At 42.4% G+C, this 21203-nt stretch overlaps 1 protein-coding gene across 4 annotated transcripts in view; it reads right to left on the bottom strand.

Moving 5' to 3' along the window:
• The window catches only part of TOM1L2 (target of myb1 like 2 membrane trafficking protein), a 58949-nt gene extending 38030 nt beyond the window's left edge, over nt 1-20919 (bottom strand). For all 4 annotated transcript variants that reach the window (XM_052772488.1, XM_052772489.1, XM_052772490.1 and 1 more), the window contains exons 1-2: nt 20822-20919; nt 470-554 (exon numbers count right to left, since the gene is read on the bottom strand). In XM_052772488.1, coding sequence (XP_052628448.1) covers nt 470-554; nt 20822-20873 — 137 coding nt within the window. In that variant the 5' untranslated portion in view covers nt 20874-20919. The remainder of the gene's footprint in view (nt 1-469; nt 555-20821) is intronic.
• Nucleotides 20920-21203: the final 284 nt, after the last annotated feature.

Raw genomic sequence — 21203 nt, 5'->3', positions numbered from 1 at the left:
GGATGTTGATCAAGCAGGAAAAATTGAGACCCACTCAGAAAAAGGCCCAGGGCATAAGACCAGTCATCAGTTCTCCTGCAAACTGCAAGCAGCACAGCTTTTCTGATGCTGAAGGAGGTGCATCAGAGAAGGTCTCTATTCAAATGGCTGAAATTAATAGCATCGCAGCACTGCAAAGAGATAACACCTGCTGAAAACAAGAACCCCAGAAGTACAAAGTCAGTACCCTCTCCAACAATACGTTTTTCACCCCAGCCATCCCAAGCAGAGACTGACCACAGAAAGTGCTGTATCATACAGTAGTTTTCTGAAATGCCTAAGGAGCTGGAAAACTAAGCAACTCATATGCAAACTGCGTTCAAACTATGAGCATCTGCCCCCAGACTCACTGCACCTCCTCACATGCTGACTATGACTGGATGAAGATTGTGTTCATGAACCTTTCAAAGTTTGCTGAAATAGCACATACCCTTCTTCTGTCTCGTTGATAATGTCACAGATCTCCATGTTAAGTGTCCAGTCTTCACTCTGCAGAGAGCCATCTGTGGCCTTTTCTGTAAAGAAAAATAAATCTTTTCACATCTTCCTGATTAGGTACTATACTTCAATCCATCTTCAGTTACTCTGAGCTGAAACTATCCAGTAAAAGAAAGACAGGGGGAAAAAAAAAAAAGAGTCCCCACTGACTGTAAGTAATGTCAAACCTTCCCTCCTGGTTTTAGGGATCAGCATAGAAGTTTCCAGACAGAATCAATTATCACTCAAGATCACCACCTTCAGCCCACATAGATGGGCTGTTCTTCAAAGACTCCTGAACTCCTGGGAGAGTAGGAAAATGTCAGCTAATTCCAATTTAAACTTCTCAGATGCTGCATTGTTGGCAAGTTATGAGGTAGGAAAATCTCCCCAAAATCAATATGACCTCCTCCCTGTTTTAGTAGGAGAATACCTCCACATGAATTGAGGGAGGAAAGATGGCAACTTGGAAACAGAATTCAAGGAACTCCAGAATTTCAGTGTGAAAAGAACCACCAGCACGTGAAAACATTTAGCACGTGACAGTTCAGGTCACGATATCATTCATGGGCACCCCTTTTTGCCCGGAACTCTTTTACTCCTGTACCGCGGTCCCTCAGTGTCTGCTTGCCAGGGGGCTGGGCACTGCTTCCCTCCATCCCATGCTATGAATCCACTCTCCTCTCCATGCTGGGACTACATACACATCTCCCAAGCACAATCTGCCTTCCTCCTAACTCCCAAATGCCCCCTCACTATTTGCCTGGCGGGTAAGTCACTCTGGCATCAGACTAAATTCTAAGGAAAGGATGACCTATAGCACTGTGACAGTGGCAGATGCCAACTGTTAGCAGTTTAATTTATAGACATCTGCAAGAGTAGCATAACCATAACTTCAAGTAATCAGTTGACAAGAACTATTTCCTCCTTGGGATTTCCTCCTAAATCAATATAGTTCTGCCTAGTGGTGCCTAGAACATCCCCTGAATTTTTCACACTTCTCACTTGCAGCATTCAAACCCTATGTGCGTTACGCTACCCACATTCAGAAATTCTACAGAGTTGAACATGAAGTCTGCCGCCAGAGAGACCTAAAAAGGGGACCTCCAAGGCAAATGTGACCTTCTTTGTTAAATTAGTCTAGGTTTTTCTACAGATCCCTGGCATCCAATGTTGGAAGGTAAAAAGGGTAAACGAAAGCATTTTTAAAATGCAAAATAAACCAAGAAAAAAAAAACACTTTTAAACATTTTAAAGCAGAAACAAAACCACAGATACCACCTTCCCCAACTATCCTTCTGTCTTTACATCAGACCCCAATCTGTCCCCCAGAACAAGGCAGATTTTGTTTGAGAACGCCAGGCTCCAAGGACTTCACACATCTCTTTTTCTGTTTACCAATGACGTTTTCCCATTAACATATGTGACTGAGGATATAGATGCCCACAGGCCATAATTAGGGGATGTTATTTGGAGAAAGACTATGTGTCTGGGTAATTCAAGTTTCAGTGACTTGTCTACACCAGAATCGTGGCTAAAGCAGCTCCATCAAGGACAGTAATTGCATGAGTCTGAGACAAACCAGACAGCTATGCAAAACCCAAGTAGAAAGTGCTGAAAAGAAGCCATCTATCTCCAGAATGCAGAGGACTCCATGGAAAAGGAGATTATGGAACAGGAGAGCATTGTTTGCAGGCCTCGCTTCCCACTCAGAGAGGCAGTGCTGCAAGGCATGGAGATGGCTGCACGGGGTCTCACCCACCGGGAAGGAAACGGAGGCTGGGAGGCTGCAAAACTCCCAGCTGTGCCATCTTCAGCTCTGAGTCTTTTTCAGCCACCACCACCTCATGGTAGAGTGGCAACGAAAACTCTTTCTGTTTGAGGAGGAGCCTCAGAGAGATGCATGGGTTCCAAAGTGTCCAATAAATACTGGACAGGTTATTGAGTATTTTTAAGTTACTGCATTTTGGATATGTTAGGCAGGGATTCTCTGAAGGAAGAGTGCAGGCAGAGGTGTTTAATGTTTTCTGGGATACGGGAATTCATCTTTGCGCATAGCTACTTCCAACAATCACTTTCATTAGTTGCATTTTGTTCTTATACTGTACATAAGGCTTTATTCCTACAGAATGTGATCTGCCTTCGCCTTCATATAGTCCTTGTTGCTTAGGAAAACATTTAACATTAGAAAAAATCCATTAATATTCAGAGATATATATTTTTAAAAAATCACTACATCTGCTCTGCTGGAGAAGGTGATCCCCAAAGCTGCAAAGGATTTATAAGCACAGCGCTGCAAACTGAGAGATTACGCCTTAAATAGAGGGTATTCCTTAAGCTGGGCATATGATTTGTTTTCTTGATCTAAAACTATATTAACAAATTTGTGTCTTCTTGACAGCATTTGGCATCAGGCAGCGACTTAGCAATGTTCATACTCTCTGGTCTCCTCTAATCACTTTTTATAAATGATTGTGGAAAATGCTGATCCTGCACAAAGTTGTGCTAGCAGCAAATTCATTCATTGCTCTTGTAAAACCCATTTAGCTAAGGTTTATTTTGACAAAATGTGTATATGGCAGTACTCCACAGCTAAAAACTGTGATATTTTGGAGACGGTAGAGTGAAGAGATGCTGCTGCAGCACTGTATGGAGGGTAGCACAGGAACACTCATCTGGAGTCCCCAATAACCTTATTTGTATTTCCCTTCTGAGATACACTACGGAAAACGAAATCCCCTTTCTCCCAGAAAGTTTGGTTACCGCCTTTTTATTTTTGAATTTCTGTTCTTCAGTTGGAGTAATACGTGGTTGAGACTGTGTGAGTTTAAGATGTAACAGTTGTCTTTTTGAGAATTAGTTCTTTTCCCCTTGGGTAATTTTTAATTCGAATAAGAGTCAGAAGCTAATTTTAGTCTCTTCTTCAGCGACAGAGAGCACACAAGCTCTTGTCATCTGTAGTCGTTTGTCCTTTGTAGGGTGTGTGACCCAGATTTGCTGCTGCAGTGCTCTCTCAACTGTTACAAAGGAGTTAACTGACTGCAGAGAGGCATACGAGTTTGTGTGTGATTTGTTTGAAGAACAGTATTACGCTGCGATGAATTGAAAGCCTGTAGAGCTATTCCAAAACTAAAACGCAGCAGGTTGTAGTTCTGGATTTCTGGTGAAACAGCTCTGCCTGCACTCATCCATAAGAGAATCCCTGCCCAATATATTCAAAATGCAGTAACCTAAAAATACGCAATAACCTGTCCAGTATTTACTGGACACTTTAGAAGCCATGCATCTCTGAGTCTCCTCCTCAAACAGCAGACAGATACCACTGACAAGATTAAACAGGTTTTTGGAAACTATCACAGAATTGCAAAGGAATGGCATGCAAATCATGCAAACACCCCTTTAAAAAAGTCACCAGTTCCTCAATCTCTTTCAACCTCATTAAAAGGCATCTAAATGGCACTAGTTCACACAAGGACTCTGGAACATGACCAAAGGATTCCAGTGTGACATAAGAAATGTTAAATCAGACAAGGAAAAAGGCAATGAGTAGGAGTCCCTCCTGCCCCTCCCCTCACTGAACTGAAGAGTTTATGGTATAGTTTAATTGCATAACAAAAGGGCTGGCAACTCCCAGCCTGGGTGCCAAGGGTGCCTTGCACAGCTTCTGACCCGAGAGCAACTCCGAGCGCTGTGTTATTGCCGAGTTTTGTCACTGCAGCAGGGGCCAGGAGTTAGTGTCTCACACGGAGACATGATACCACCAGTGAGATTATCAGAAATTCTCTCTCAGAAACAAGATGCTATCAGTTCCCACCACGTTTCCCAAATTAAAGAAAAAATGTTCTGGTAGAAAGACAGACAATTTGGCACCCCACGCCTGACACGCTGCAGACCTTGGACACTGCATATGCACACGCAAGCATTAGCTTATCTCTAGTCCGCAAAGAAGAGGAGAAAAAATTGTGCTATTTTTTCATTCACACCTTCCTTCTGATATCTAACTCTTGCGGCCGCATTTCCACACTCTGCCAAATGGCAATATCAGTATTTCCCTGCTCACATTGAAATCGTGACCATTTCATGACATTCAGAAGGCACTGTTCAGTAGTGCAAAGTTTTCAGTGTAAACAGTCTCAGTGCCCACACCCCCCAGCCAAGCCTCTTCTTGAGCAACCTGCTCCAACCCGAGAGATGTCACCACAAGGAAATCAAGTCAGAAATGCCTATGTAACCAACACATAATATAAACAGGCTGTGCAGGGCAGGACAGGAATGCTCTTTTAAATGCAGGGAAAAAACAGAAGAACTTTTACCACCCATCTTGAACACAGCTCAAAAGTCACCTAACAAAGAAATGCTAACACTAGTTGTCCTCAAGAAGCTGCTCTCAGCCCTTTTCAATCCATTCTACTTTTGCTTCAAAGTTACAGTTCCATGTTGATGACACTCTTAAAATTCTACTTTGTTCACATATGGATGAGATAAAGCAGAACTCCTCACTCTTCCCTGCTTCCCCCTTCCAATGCTCATGTCTGACCATTATACTGAACCTGCCGATGGAGACAGCCTGAAGATTTTCATTAGGATTGCAATTGCACAAGTTGAAGTCTGTATGTTATTTAACTCACATGCCATATGCATGCTTACACAGCTGAGACTGAAAAACTGACTGCTGGAAGCACTGAGAACATCTACTCTAGCTGAATGATCACAGCAGGCACAACCAGGGTAAAAATCTCCCCAAAACGTCTATCTATAAGCACCAGTAAGTGACTGTGGTGCTGCATAATGTTCTTGAAAGAAAAGGCAAAAGTGAAAAGTAAACGTTGCACTAGCTTTATATCACATTATATGAAAATGGCAGAACTGTGCTGTTTTCTGTCTGAATACCAGAATCTCATGAATGAACAGATCTTTGTGTTCAGAGAAATCACAGTTTTCTCTCTTGGGACTTCTCCAGGTGTTGCTTCAGAGACTCTTGATTCATATGTTTGGGAAGAATTACGCACGAAAAATCACCTCTTTATGCAAGAAGCATGCACACCAACGCACTGTATTAGGGAGATCCAAAAGCAAGAAAGTTCCAATTCCAAATTTCTCCCCTCCCCTCCAACAGTGTTTGGTGTTCAAGTAGCATAAAACATGGGGGGTTTTTTTGCTTGGAAGTTCAGAAGATTGTGGATCTTAGATCTTTGTCTTGCCTCTTAACAGTCCACCTGCCTACCAGCTGTGCTCCAAGACTGAAATTAGCAAATCAAACAGTCAGATGTGTTATATTTCACTCTGCATAATATTTGACAGAACAGAAGAAGCCACAGTATTAGCAGACTTTTACTACCATCCTACTGGTCCCCCTCCCTTCAGCTCAGTGGAGATCTCTCAGAAGCAAGGGCTATCAGCTGAGGTCAAATGCAAAATGCTTTTATAGAATGGACAAAGGTCTTTCGGGGGGAGGTGGGGGGAGGAGTTTTGCAAGGCAATGTAAAACACACAAGATAGCTCACAAGGGAAGATAAGCTACTGAATGAGATGATAACGTCTCTCCTCCAAGCTGTAGGTTATAGAATTGTTTTGCTTTAAAGCATCGTTATGTTTTGTGACTGCAGTTGTCTCTCTTGGATTCAACAAATCATCAATGACCTGCACAGCACCGTCAATAAGACCTGGGGAAAGACCATACAGAGGCCACAGAAACATATTTCACCTGTCCAAGCAAAAGGAAGATAAGACTAAAGATCCTCAGCATTCGCATAGCTGCTGAGTTCAAGACATCTCACTTGGAAGACAGATACACTAGAATAACACACTTGGATACTCCTGGACTTAACAGTCTATTCTTGCTTTCTCTATATTCGCTTTTAGAAAGACAGTCACGGACACTTAGACATTATGGTAACCAACAGGAGGTTTTTTCCTTTTTATCAAAATGCTGCTATTAAAAAATAAATGTGACTCATTCAAAACTCAAGATCAAAACTCAATTCTGAAGTGACTTACTCATAAAAACCTGCCAGTTTCTTTGTTAGAAAGCACAGCTCCTATAGCATTTTTCAATTAGCCACCTCACTGCTCCAAGTCCTTTTTCTACATTCCTTATTTCACACTGCTCTGAAAATGCTGAGCTTCACACTTCCAAAGAAAAAGCCAGTCAGCTAGAACAAACGGGCTCAATCTGAACTGCAAGGCATTACAGAAAAACGTGATTTGGGTTGTACTGCTGCAGCACTGGTCATCCACTTTGACCAGTGTGATTTTTCAATTGATTTTAGCTATGCTTACATCGAAACTCTTTGCGATGAAGTCATCTATCCTCCACTCATTGTTTTGCCAAAGCTTCTGGGGCTGAATAAATGAATAATCATAGTTTGTAATGACTGTGGAGTCTACATTAAAATAAAATAACAAGAGAAGCTGTGGACGTGGACATGTGCAATCATAACGAGTATTTAGCTCGAATGCTGTTTGAAGGCACAGCGGTAAACTGGGAACTGTCATTTTCTCCAATTAACTTTCAGGTTTTCTTCTTTTTGAAGCTGCCGCCCAAATGCCAAACTTCTTCAAATGTGCCTTCCAGATCACACTTGCCTGCAATCGTGAATATGAAATATGCAATTATTGTGCTTTTTTAAAGACCACATGGTATTCACAGTTATGCTGTGACATTCCTGTGATTTAGATATGCTACAGAAAAGACATTGCCCACAAATTCAGCCTCTCAGGAGTAGGAAACCACAGCTGATTAACTGAGCATAGCTGCACAGCAATTTCAGAAGCAGAGCAAGGTGAATGGATTAATACATATTAAACAAATATTAACAGCTGTACAACGGAGAAGATTTTTCTTTCATACTCAGATCAGAGCTTCATCTGAACAAAAATCAAAACCAGAAATCCTTATAATAATATTGGAGTAGGCAAGGGAGCATATCAGCCTGACTCGCTTAGTTTATCCCATCTCACAGGTATTGATGTATTTGCAGGTTGTAAAACCAGATGGACCTTCCAGTACTATGCTATTGTATTGTACAGAAATGGCCTGACGGGGTAACCTAGTCCAGGCAGTTTCTGTACTCAGGTGTCGTTCATCTCAGGCACAAATGATGGTTTAGTCATAGTCCTTAAAAGCATTTGGAATCTGGATCCCAAGCAGAACAGTGTGTTTCTATACAATAAAGACTTTGTTATGAATCTTCTCACTGAAGTTCCCCTATCAGCAGAAATTGTTGCTGCTGACAGCATGCTCCACTGAATGACATGTGTATGTAAGTTGCTCTCTTTCAAAACAGATGGCAGAAAGAGACTACTGCTTCTTTAAAACAAAGTGAAATCCCTCTGACTTATTCATTCTATAGAGCTTTAAAAAAAAACAATCAAAACTTCCTCCTATGTACTGTACGCTCATTAAAGCTAACGTGTTGACCCATGTACTGTAAATAGCTGTCCTTCAGAGCTAGGACATACGGCAGCAGCTCCCAGCTCATGAAGCCATTTGCATGATTCGGAGGCACTTTTCCCTAAAACTGAGCCTGCACCACACATTTCTTCACCTCGTTCAGCAGTGACCTTGGCCAGATTCCCATCCCACTGCAAACCCATGATATTCAAAGTATGGTGCTACTTTACGATTGACAAACAAGGACCCGCTCACGTCAGAAATCAATATACGCTAAAGCCTTCAATCAGAAGTGTCAAAGCAGTTTTAAAATATATGTCCTGTATTAATGGATTTTAATGGATTTGAACGGAGATGTTTACCGTGTGATTTACTGTAGGGGAGCGACAAATCAATGCTCCTTTATGACATGTCACATCTCATGACAGACTGTCCCCCCATACTGTTGTATCAGTGGAGATGATGGCTTGCCACTTTGCAAACATCTGTGATCTATTAGGCAACACTTCCAGTAGTCTAATATTATCACACTCTGAGTGTCCATCTTTCTTCTCTAGATGAGAGGCACAAAAGCATAAATTAAAACCTTTCGGGTGACAAAATGTTCTCCCTCGGATTTGCCTTTTCTGAATTAGACTGCAACTGCTGTGACTGGTCCATATGACTCTGTATGGGAGAATTTATCAGCACAGCATTGTTTCAACAGGTCACTGTGTTGGGATGGCTACTTAAATCTCCCCCTCCTTTGACCACAGTAAGGCAGCAGATGCTGTATACCAAATCACACCGACATTTAGCCACTACCAAAGGCAGAACTTGGATTGTAGCCTACTACTTCCCAAAGGGTTTTTATATTGGTTTAATTTCTCCAAGGAATTTGGATGATTGGGAGGGGGGCTACCTGTTCCCTAATTGGGGCTACCAGTTCCTTAACTAAGAATCTCAGGTATTAAAACACTGACATACTGGATGAATAACACCCGTTCACCAACATTAGAAATACAAAATTTCTTAATAGCTGAGTCTTTGGCTCTCCCCCACCCAAAAAAAATGCCAGACAAAGAAACTAGCCAAAGAAGCTGAAAAAATAGTCTTCTTCCAAACAGCCCTTAGTAGCTGAGAAGCTTTTCTCACCAGAAAGACAACTCGCTACAGACAATGCCAATATTCCAAAAAAGCTCTTAAACTATGTAATACATGCACATAAATTTGTCCTAATGCCAAAAAACAACTGCTAAAAAAATGCAGACTCCGTTCATTTTATCAGCCTTAACTTACAAATCTGAGAGAAGGGGCAGCTGAAAGTAGTGATTTATTTCTCAACTTCTTTGTTAACAAGTATGCCAAAAGTCTCTACTGCATTTATAAGAGTCGCACAGAACACCAGTATGACAGTTTCTTAAATAAACATTCCCCCCAAAATGCAGAAAAACAATACCACACATACAAAACAGAAGAATGTATTTGACCAGTAGTATACTATGAGGAGGTAACAGAGAGAAAGAGGAATATTCTACCCATCCGGATGCAGTTTTACCACCCAGAACTGTAGGCAGAGCGGTATTACAATTTGATATCCCAGCTGCACAAAATGTTGCAAGCACCATCAAGAGCAAGAAGGTGTCCTCATCTGTGACTAGCTGCCCTGTTCAAGACTTCAACGGCATCCAGTAATTACAGGTGAGACCGAAAAAATGTCTTTATGAAAAGTTATGGATGATCAGTGTGTCAGTGAGCTATATTTGAAATCTATCAGCTCTTGATGGCTAATTTTGTACTACATGAGTAAAGCAAGTTCTAATAACTCACTTGGGACTTCACTCCAGTACTTACAAGCTACGTGCTTTTCATATTCATAAAACAAAACTAATTGCCTTTCATGGATGAAATGTTCTAAGAATTTTTAATCCACGTCAGCTGCAAACTCTAAAAATCCATCCCCATATATTTAAAACTCCCCCTCCCACCCACTCGCTTGTAACATGCTGTTTGCTGCAAACAAACTGGAAGGCAAAGATGATCCATCAGGCTCCTACATTAGTATTATTTATACTATTTTTTACAGGTTACTCCTAAAGTCAACTGCCCACATTCTCACATGCTTAAAATAAACTGAAAACACCAGTTATATTTAGTGAGGGGAAAAAAGGGAAAATCTTTCATTCCTACAAAGAAAGCAGTTACAAGAACAATTTTACTCCTTAGCTGCAGCATGCTATAGCAGATTTTTAAGTAAACGTTCATACACAATAATTAAAATGTGTTACAAATGAAAAGAAACAAATCTTGCAGCAGACTATTTCATGTCCATGTTTCCACACCCAGCTCTCCTATCTATCTACAGCTACGAAGATGAGAGCTGTGTCCTCCGGACCACGATTATCCCACACGTAGAAGCAAACTAGACAGTAAGGAGTCTGCAGCTTTTGAGGGCTGACAGCTCACGTTTTCTAGTGTGAAATGCTTCAGTTTGCTTTTCAATTTTGCAGCCTTCCCTCACACTGCTCTACAGGATGACAGCAGGCCTGTGCAAGAGGCAGCTATCTCTGATCCCATTCAAACTCTCCAATACCTCCACGGCTTGAAGATCAGCGTCTGGAATACACTAAGTGTTTTCACCATGGGAAGTGGGGAGAGCTGGCTCCTGTTCCACTAGGTAACAGGAATCACTTTTGCCAACGTTGCTGTCATTGAAGGGCTCTGTTGCCAGCTGCCCGTTCCAACAAGCCAAGCTTGCTATGCCTGTAAAAGCTTAGCAGCTAAACACTTCCAATCTTCTCAGTGCAAATCAGGCAACAATAATAACAAGATACACGTGTGCAATTCTGTCTTGTATGGGCTGAGAAATGTGGATTTCTTGGTCCCTAATAACCCTGCTAAAAATTCTGCTCCATTTGTACAGCCCTGTTTCTCATGTGCCACTGCCATAGATAAGCCTAAAAACGACTGATAAATAGAAAATGTAAATACCACAAGTTTAGATCAAGTATGCAAATGCCCATTTCTGAGACTGTCATTTCAATTTTCCCATAAGTCCCTGTTCACCAACTTGTGTTATTCAGTCATATGACTTTGTAAATTCTTCAGGTCAGGAACTGTCCCTATACATTTCACGTTTCACTGCAATCGTCTATATTACATGATACTGTTAGTGTGGTAAAATTAAAAACAATGTAAATTTATCAGGGCACTGCAGCATACTTTTGGAAAATAACTATATTGGTCCTTGGACAGTTAAAATTCTAACTAGAACACAGATTTTGAGCATGGCATAAAAACAGTTTGGCTTATTTACCATGTGCAGCAGGGAAGCAAATCCTTGCAGATGAAAAGGGCTGATCTAGGGCATTCTGAAAACTGCACAGTATGGACGGGAAGGTAACTTTCCCAATGTGAACGTACAGGATCTTCTGGAACCTACAGAGAACCAGCTCTCCGGTCTTTGCTGCTTACAGCTTGTTTATCAACAACACAGGAGAAGTCACAGGATACCGAATAACAAATACGAAACCTACTGAAGCCTTTTTGGCAGTGTGACACTGATATATGCTAGTGTCACTGCTCCTGCTTGGGAAAGCAATGAGTATCACCAAAGATGCCAACCTGGCCCCATTCACTGATGGCCAGCTGTATGACTGAGCTTCACCAGCTCCTGCTGAGGTTAGCCTCTCCTGAGCATTCCCTTATGCTTCTGGGTGAATCAAGACTTTCTCAACTTCTTTCAGGTTTTATGTTCATGTACACTGTGCACGTCCTTCCTCTGAGCCCAGCAGCAGCTTTCTAAGCAACTAACAACAGTATAACGATGTCTTTTATGAAAGAGTGCCCTTTAGAGGTGTAAAGCTTGCCTGAGCGAGACTGTACCGTTTCAGGTCTCTCCTGGAGATCATCAACGGCCTGGAGATGATTCTGCAAGCCAGCATGCAAACTAAGGTTTGCTTTAAGGGGTGCCACATGTGAAATACCTCATTAACAGCAGCAAGACTCAAGGCCAATACCCTTTAAAGAACCTGGTTGGAAGAGGGATTTTTCATTACTCACTTGCTATGCCAAGTCATTGGCATAGATGGGGATTTTAAAGGCAGTTTTAATTATAGTAGGTAAAACCCACACATGATCAAGCTGCAGTGTCAGAAAACCACCAGAACTGAACACTGACCCATTTGGGTTGTTTGCTGAACTTTAATCACTTTCCAAGTCTGACAGCTGCTCAAACTTAATTGCTCATTACACTTGTAAATAAAAACTGATCTCATTCTCTGATTAGCCAGCCATCTTATAGTTGCCATAACAACTTCTTGTCTAATAAGTAATTTCAGATTTACCATTATTTGTACTAGCAGAAAATTTCACAAAGGTCTGAGATCTCTCTTTTCACTAAAATACCCTTCTAATTAGAAGACCTGAAAAATCAGTAGAGAAAGGGCAGCTCAAAGATAATGAAAAAACAAGCTATTTACTACAACAGCTTAAACATGAGATAAGGGTACCCCAAAATGAAATATATACTTAACCCCCAGCTTTCACCATCAATCATCTTATTATCATACCTATACACCAGAACAACTGCTCAGAAAAATAATAGACAGTGTTCAGGTAATAACTGGTCACAATGTGGAGACTGATTTCAAGATTCACTCCAGATGAAATATTCCAACAAAGTTTGCATATTTTCTCTCCTAATCTTAAATTAGGAACCAATTAACTGGTTAAATTCCTTAACACTGTTAACTGATTGGAGTGCTTTTTGGTGAACACTGAGGAGTTCAGATTCTTGACAGCGTCATATAAAAGAGGGAAAAGCACTTTTGAGTGAAAGTATTGAGCCCAACAGACGTTCATTGCATCAACTACAAGGAAAGATGTTTTGGAAGGAAGAGTTACAATACAGTATCTCATCTCTGGATCACCTCAGTCAAAAACTTACTTCAGGCTTGACTTTTTGGACAAGATTACTAATTAAAGCCTTACAAATGTCTGAACCCCCCCCCCCCCCCCGTATTTCAGAAAGTATTTGGTCATCACAGTTTAAGTAAAATGCCTCTATTAAAACATACAGACGTATTTGTTAGTCTGAGAAGACAAAGTGATCGGAAGCTATCAAATACCGCTAGCCAGTAGACCTAGTACAGGACATAAGGACCTTCCAAAATTTGCCGGCAAAGCTGCTGAAGCTTGCAACTTATTTAATCTGCTCAAGGTAGCTTTTTGTGTGTATAGGCAAGGAAGGACGCCCTTTTCCTTCCAAAAGGAAAATAAATGCAGAAAGCTATAATTGAGACAAAACTAAAGTTAAAAAAAAAAAAGGCAGGAAATACCAGATTTTAAAAAGGGACCTTCTGCATTTACTTGCTATGCCAGAAATGTGATTTTTTTGTTATTTGAGTCAAATACAAAGCTGGTCACACTTCTTGCAGTAGATGTATCCCATGAAAATACAGAGGATGCAACATGTCCAAGTTAACAATATCCTCAACATTCCTGACCACATTTGGGATGTAACAAAGTCTTTCTTGCCTTAAGAATAAGAAACGGATGCTCTGCAAAGTTCTTTGGGTTCAAACACAGTTTATAACACCAATCTGTGCCTTCACTTTGTGCACGTTTTCTTTGATCTGAATTTGAACAAAGAATTTCTTCCCAAAGTAATCTAACCCAGAAGGCTTCTGAGGACCAGCTGGGGAACAGACTGGCTTACTCTCAAAGAATAAGCAGGCTTACCAACTAACCAAATTCTTCAACAGGTTTTTCCTGAATATCTACTTATTTTTTGAGTCTCCTGATGCTCTCTGGACTACATTGCAAACTGAGCTGCCAAAGGGTTTCTGTCAACTGAGAGATACAGAAATACGGGTAAATAGTCTATACATAGCCATGACAGGAATCACCCAAACACAGACATGGTATATACATACATGGACCTATTTGTTTCCCTAATCCTTGATTTTGAAATGAGTTACTATATTATGGGGCCTACCTTATAATTCTGGCAGGTACAGAACAATCATAGAGTATATTTAAATTTAAAGACAGTGCTGTCAATAACAGACTGGCTGTATTTATTTGTGTCTCCCCTTCTTCAGCAATGGGAAGAGTGCCTACAGGTTGGAAGATCTGGCTCCATGAGTTAGGTAAAGAAATGTTTACCTGTAGCAAAGGGCCTGCTCCTAAGGGAAGAGAGACCAAGCTGTAGCAAAGCCTTTAGACCAGCATCTTTTGTGCTCAAGAATCATCAATTTTAAAAGAGCCCTTTCGCATTGATGATAACTGAAACAAATGAGCAAAACAATCGTGGAGAACCATCAGCAGCATGACTAAGCAAATACAGAAGATAAGGCCTATCTATCGTAGATAGGGTTTTTTTACTCAGCAACAAGTTTCTTTTACGTAGAAAACCAGTAATTCCCAGATGGATGCAAATGAGAAAATGGAAAACTAGTTCTGAATGATCTGTGCAGACTCATATGGGGGGAAAAAGGTGTTAATGCATGCTGGCCTTTTGGGTCACTTCCTTACTTCTCAGGGCTCCTACAACACTTCTTTCTCCCCTGTGTTCTCCGGACATTTATGCTTTTTATCACCTATACATTGCACAGATTTTGAAACTAAAACACAAAGTGTGATATGATTTACCCAGAGTCAAGTATGATATACCAGATGAGGAAAGAGATTGCCAGGCTAACCCTGAAGAGCACCAGCCCTGCAGGTACTGTGCAGGGTCATTTCCCATGAAGGATCATCTCATCACAATTTCTGCAAAAACTGCTGCTGTTCCTCCACTGATCGTTATGACTGAGGATACTACCAAATGCCTTGATCACCTTCAAAGAATGCTTAATTAAAAACTCAACATAGTTTACAAAATCAAAGGAAAGTCTGGCTAATTTAAAAATGTTCTTAATTCAACTAAGGAAAACACACAATACTTCTTTTTTTGGTGAAAATTGTTTTGGATGAAATACAAAATCAGTTGGAAGGGTCTGTGGGGATTTTCTAACTGTGTGGTTTTAGTCAAGCGTATTTTAAATATGCAGTTTAAAAAATCTGCCAGGTACTCAAACAGAGCAGTATCAAACTGGGAACGAGCTGTCCTCACACTGCAACCTCTCACATATAGATTTATATTAGAAGCATATGGAATATACATTTAAGCGTACTGTGCTGGAAGAGATAAAACTGCATTACTCAAAAATACATGCTATAATACCTTCATGAACTACAATCTGCTTTTGTGCCTATAAAATAAATCCAGTCTTAGAAACCTAGTATTAAATGGTATTATACTAATTATCCAGCTTCACACACGTATGTAGTTTCTCCAAGTTGCCAGATTCATGACTCAGTACTTATTTGCTCCTTTAAAAGCAAAGATATCCATTTTCATATTTCATGGAGATTCTCCTTACAACATAATCCATTGTCATGAAGTGAAAGCAGATCCAAATAATCTTATAAAACTAAAAGCACTTTATCAGACTCTCTTTTGCATGACTAGCACAATTCTATATGAAGGGGGGGGGGGCTAGATTTTTAGCAACTACAGGAGTACCTATAAAAGTACTTAAACTCCAAGGAGACTACTTCTTGTGCACTCTTCACTGCAAGCAAAGACAAAAGTCATCTTTTTGATACAGCATATGCTGTGGGCATCTGATAGCAAGAAAAGTTACTGACACCTTGTACTGAGAAAAGCTTCCCTTTGAACAGGGCACAATACTTCAGTGGCTATGGCTAAATGCAAAGGACATTTTATTTTATTATAATGCAATGACTGAAAAGAGAGATGATTGAGACCCCAACAGCATGCTGCAAACACATAATTTTCCTGGTACCAGATCCTAAGGTTACGGTGTGCACTTTAAACACTGACTTCTGGCAATGGGAAAAGGTCTGTCTTTAAAAAAATGTTTTCCTTACAGCACAGCACACCAATAAGTTTAGTCTGAAGGGAACTTAAGCAAATTGTGTGTTTGGACAAGAAAGCCTGGGTTAATTTATCCTGCAGGATTACCATGGGCTGCTCACTGTAATATATCTCTCTATTCTTACATGTAGCCATCAACTCATTTATTTAGAACCCTTTTTTTCCTAAGACTCATAAAGCCCTTAAGATATAAGAAACCTGCAGAAAGGTCTTAAGTGCTTCTTATGAAAAGGAAAATAAAAGGTGTTCATACACCCCTCCAAGCTGAGGCATTTTCTCATTTAAAGAAAAAAAAAAAAAAAAAGAGGGGGGAACAAAACAGCAGCTCTGAAAACAGAGTCTGTCCACCATATTTATTATCAGTTTCACAGCCTTGAATGGAAACTGCAAGTGCTTTGATAAAAATCAATTGAAAAGCTGTCTGCCTCACTGTTGCTTCAATAAAGTGCCTCTGTATCTTTTGCTGAAACCCTGTTTTCGTAGCCTCCTTAAACAATACTCTGTATTAAATCACTGCACTGTGCCTCTTCTGAAAACAGACTCCAGGGCAAGTGCCCAGACCGGCACCCCTCGTTCAAACCTCCCTTCATCAACAGGGACCAAGGATGTAAACCAGCATCATCTGATCAACACCCCCACCCCCAGTTATGCAGGACACCTTAATTTCTACTATATTGTTAAAAATTAACTTTCAGGTCTCTGTGCATTTAACTCAGGTGCTGGACCTCTCTCCCTGGAGGTCTTTGGCTCCAAGTCAAGCAGTCTTCAGGCTGCAGCAAGAACGGCTGACTTCAGCAGCACACAGAGCCCTGACCAGAGCCCTTACCAAAATGGACCTCAACACTCCTGTCCATCACCCCATGAGGAGCCCATTTCACACTTCACTGCCCCAACTCAGCCCTTCGCACCTGAGGGAGCAGGGGGGGCCAGCAGCAAGACTTGGTTTGGATTTAAACAAATACTCTCCTGAAGCAACTGCAAAGTCTCCAGACTAAAAAAAAAAAAATACTACAAAATGTAACTGGTTTTACTGTGTCCTCATGTGCAAGCCATATGGCCTATATCAAATAAGCAGAATGAGCAGAAAAAGTCACCAGTACTCCACATTCCTGTAATTCAATCAGCTTTAATCATCTAAGATGTTTTCCCTAACCTACGGTAAGGGTATTTGTTCTAATAACCTTGAATACAGTGGTGACACTTTAAAGATGGCTCCCTTGAACAAAGAAAGATAAAAACACAATTTATGGCAGGATGTTGAATCTCAAGGCAAATTCCCACTACTGTAAATTGCAGCTTTTCCCCAGGTCAGTCCCTCTCCCAATAGCAAGCAGTCTGTCTTAGCTGTTTTACTACACATCTTCCTGTACTTCTCCTCCTCACTGGTCAGGAATATTCTTCAAAATAGTCCTCCTCTAAGGATCTAGTCTATTGTATTTACAGTATTAACTGGAAAAAATAAACAGTTCAGTCCTAAGAACTGGGCCAACACCCAGTGCCACAAAGGATCTTGTCAGCCCTGACACACTCCGCAGCCTACAAAACCTGCGGCACCCAATTCCTCCCTCTAGACTCTTGCCAGCTTTCACAAAGACCTTCTCCAGGGCTGGTGGCACGGCCACCCCTCAGCTGGCCAGAGCCACGCAGCACAAGCTGTCAGTGAAAGCTCCAGTGCCCCCCTGGGCTCCTCGTCCAGCATCACCGATGGCTGCTGGATTCACCGGGCGCCAAGCACGCAGCACTGGTTAAAATCACCAGCAGCACATCAGGCTCCACACACAACCCCTGCTCAGGGATCTTCCTAAGGATGCTTGCTAGGAGGCACTGACCACCAACAAAAGTGACATTGTGAAGGGGTGAAGGGACCATGAAGACTTCTTCTAAGTCCTGTGAAATGCTGAAAAGCACCATTTGCTCACAAAGCCTTTGAGAACTAATGGATGCTGCTACATAATCCTGGGTAGGATTTTTATCTTATATGTAAAACGGTGCAGTTATCTCCCTTCACTGCAACCTCCAGGTAAAAAGCAACACGGAATGAGCAAAATGTTTTTTAAGTTCAGGAATCTCCTAGGCACACCACAGCAGCTGACTACCTTGCACACTGCAGCCCTGTCAAAAACCACCTCCTCCGCTCAGGTGAGGACCTTGCTAGAGACATAAGGACATTTCAGCGTCCACGGGTCAATTGAAGTATTAAAGAAAAGTTAAGTGAGGTTTGTAATTAGTAGCCATGGTGATGGCTTGTACAGTTTCTGTTAGGTGACCGCTGGAAACTAAATAGAGACTACCATATAAGCCAGTCCAAAAACCAGGTAGCTTTCAGCGATGAGGAACCTGGCTGCCATTTAAACCAGCACTTTAGATGCAGGAGACTCTATCCATCTCCATTACAAATCCTCTGAGCTCATCCTAGCATTACTTTCCCACATTAAGCAAAAGAGTTAACATAAAAAGCCTGTCTAGCTTCAGACATTATCCAGATAAAGAGAAGGAGAAAAGAGAAAATCCCTTGTATTACCTCTCTCAGCTCTCCCCAACCTTCTCTGACATCTTTGTTCTTTGAGACCTGGCATTTATCTGAAGACATTGTCTAGCCCTAATTAAATCTTCATGTGAACCACTGCTACTTCCTGGCAGAGAACGTGCATTCTTGGTGTGCTGATGGACCTACATAATTTTCTGCACTCCTCCCTTATGGTGAGTGTTAGGCCTTGCTTGAAAACATCACAACTGTGTTCAACACAATATGTTGAAACAGAAATACAAAATTATTCAGTTTCTTTTAAAGAATGAAGAGAAACATAAGTGAAAATTATATTTGACAAGCTCATTGAAAAAAAACTGTGGAAACACTGGGCAAATAGCACCGTCTGAGAACAAGGCATGCTTTTGTTTTACTGTTGTCTCAGAAAGGGATAACTGGCAGTGATATGAGAAGCAGAAAAAATTTTCTTCCAAAATAAAATCTGCAGCTATCTCTTCCCCCCGGGGATGAAAAAACATTCTTAAAGTGCAGATGAATTTTCCATTAAGGGAAGCTGCACTATAAGCCCCTCACACACACCTAACCTTATCTGATGAAAGCAACTCCTTCAGAGCTTTGTGTTCGAAGCCTCTAAGTTGGCAGCGACTGCTCATTCAAAGAGAGGAGGGGGATGTAAGAGCTATGAAAATCTTTGCACTCCAGAGTTAGAAAAGCAGAAGGCTAGAAAAGCAGATTTTACTGCTAACCTCCCCCAACAATTCTTAAGTCTTAAGGAAGCCCCTTTAAACCACTTACTGATGCTAAAAGAATCTGACAATAAATAAATGAGAAATTATTGCCTTCCCTTAACAACGCTCATTGTAGAAGGCTTGTCCAAGCAGCAAAGCAGCCAGCTGTCCTGCCAGATGTGGTCAGATAGCCAAACACAACAAAGCAAATTCACTTTAAAATCATGTTTAACTTTCACTGTTCTCATTATTATCCTCAAACTCTCGGCACTTCTCTCCCTAACCAGAAGAAATAAACACCCCAGATGGTGGAAGAAAAACAGCAAGCTATACATATGCTCCATATAGTCTGACAAAGCAAGAGTCCAGCCATCTTCAAAGCACATGTGAGACTTACCCATTTAAGGGGTAAAAGCTCTACAAGGGGGTGTCTTTGCATGTGTGTGTGAGTCAACTACTATAAAAGGACTTCTGGGTTTTCAGGCCACGACCAGGTACTCTGCAAAATTTTTCCACTGTAATTTCCAAAGACACAAGTCTTCCATCTTCCCATAAATCAATGTAGAACAGCTATAGACTAGACTATACATAGCTATACATTATACTATATATAACCCCTAAATAAGGCATTAGAATTACTGCTGCTTATGAAACAAATCAAGGAAACTAAGAGCATGGTTTCACTGGAGAGGGATGCTAGCGCATGTGCATTCATTCAGCTGAACATCGCCTTGGTTTGTGGGACTGCATGCCATGGTCCCTGCACTGCAGGAACCTGAGCCATCGTGCCGTTCTTTCCCACTGCACTGTGAGAGATCTTATATTTCTCCAGGGCCTAAGAGAAGAAAGCAGGAGGCAATGACAGCCCACCCAACCGTGGGCAAGTTATCAAACTCTGCAGAAGTGGCGTCCAGGCTTTCTCCCGTGGCCCTGGCCATGGCAACCCAGACCGAAACCAGACTTGCCACAGCTGAGAGTGAACACATCTGTGGGAGGGAGGGAGTAGACGCAGCAACCCAGGAAGGCCTATGGCTAGCCGCACAGTGAAAGCACACTCAAAAGAACCTGCCTAATGTCACCAAAGCATTAGCAAAACCACAATTCAAGCTCTGGGCTGAAAACTGAGCACGTACTTCTATCTCTATAACCACATCACCCTCTCTGCATATGCACAGGTCCAGGAAGGTTTCAACACTTTGGGAAAAAGGTGGCTGAATGACAGGGTTGCTCTGTAACAAGGTATTCATATGCAGGAAAAGGAGCTGGGGGATGCAACAACTTTCCTTCATCCATCAACCATCTTGAAGTGGAGTTGCTCCCACCTCATGATGAACAGCTTGCCCAAAGCCACCGCTACCCCCACAGCCCTCTGCTGCCCACAAAGCCCTCCACGACCCACACTAACCCCCAGAGACCCCCACTAAGGCCTACAGCACCCATGAGCCCCGAAAACCCACCACCACCTCCAGAGCTCCCACCAACCCTTCAACCCCAGAGGCCCCCACACACCTCCAGAGCCCCCCATTAAGTCCCAGAGATCCCCACAACCCCCAAAGATCTCCACTAAGCCCCACATCCCCCCCTCCCCTGGCTCCAGAGCCCCCCGCGGGCCCTCACAGACCCCCCCACAGTCACCACAGCACCTCACCGACCCCCAGAGCCCCCCACTGCCTCCAGAGCCCCCCGCTACCTGGAGCCCCCCACCCCCTCCAGAGGCCCCACCGGCTTTCCAGGCCCCCCCGGAGCCCCTTGCACCCCCCGGGCCGCCTTACCGAGGCTCTGCCCCACCGGGGTGCTGAACGGGTTCCCCAGCAGAAACTCCATCTTGGGATGACAACAAACAGCGGCCCGGCGGCCCCCCCTCCCCCACTCCGCCCTGACTGGCATCCGCGCACACCAACCGCAGCTTGTTCTGCCACGCGTGGCCCGCCTCCTTGCAGTCGATTGGGCGGCGGCTGGACGCCCCGTGGAGTCATAGGTTACAGAGCGTGCCCATCACTGTCAAGCGAAGGGCCCGCCCCCGCGGTAGTCCCGCCCTTTCCACGCCCACCGGTTGATAGACAGCAGGGACACCGCTACTGCCATTCTCCATTGGGCAACGGCCAAACCATTCTCTAATGTTATTGGGCAAGAGAAACATCAATCATGAGCGCC

Source organism: Harpia harpyja, chromosome 21 (assembly GCF_026419915.1).
Source record: "Harpia harpyja isolate bHarHar1 chromosome 21, bHarHar1 primary haplotype, whole genome shotgun sequence".
In the NCBI taxonomy this organism is placed as follows: Eukaryota; Metazoa; Chordata; class Aves; order Accipitriformes; family Accipitridae; genus Harpia; species Harpia harpyja.
This window is presented reverse-complemented; position numbering and strand designations above follow the sequence as displayed.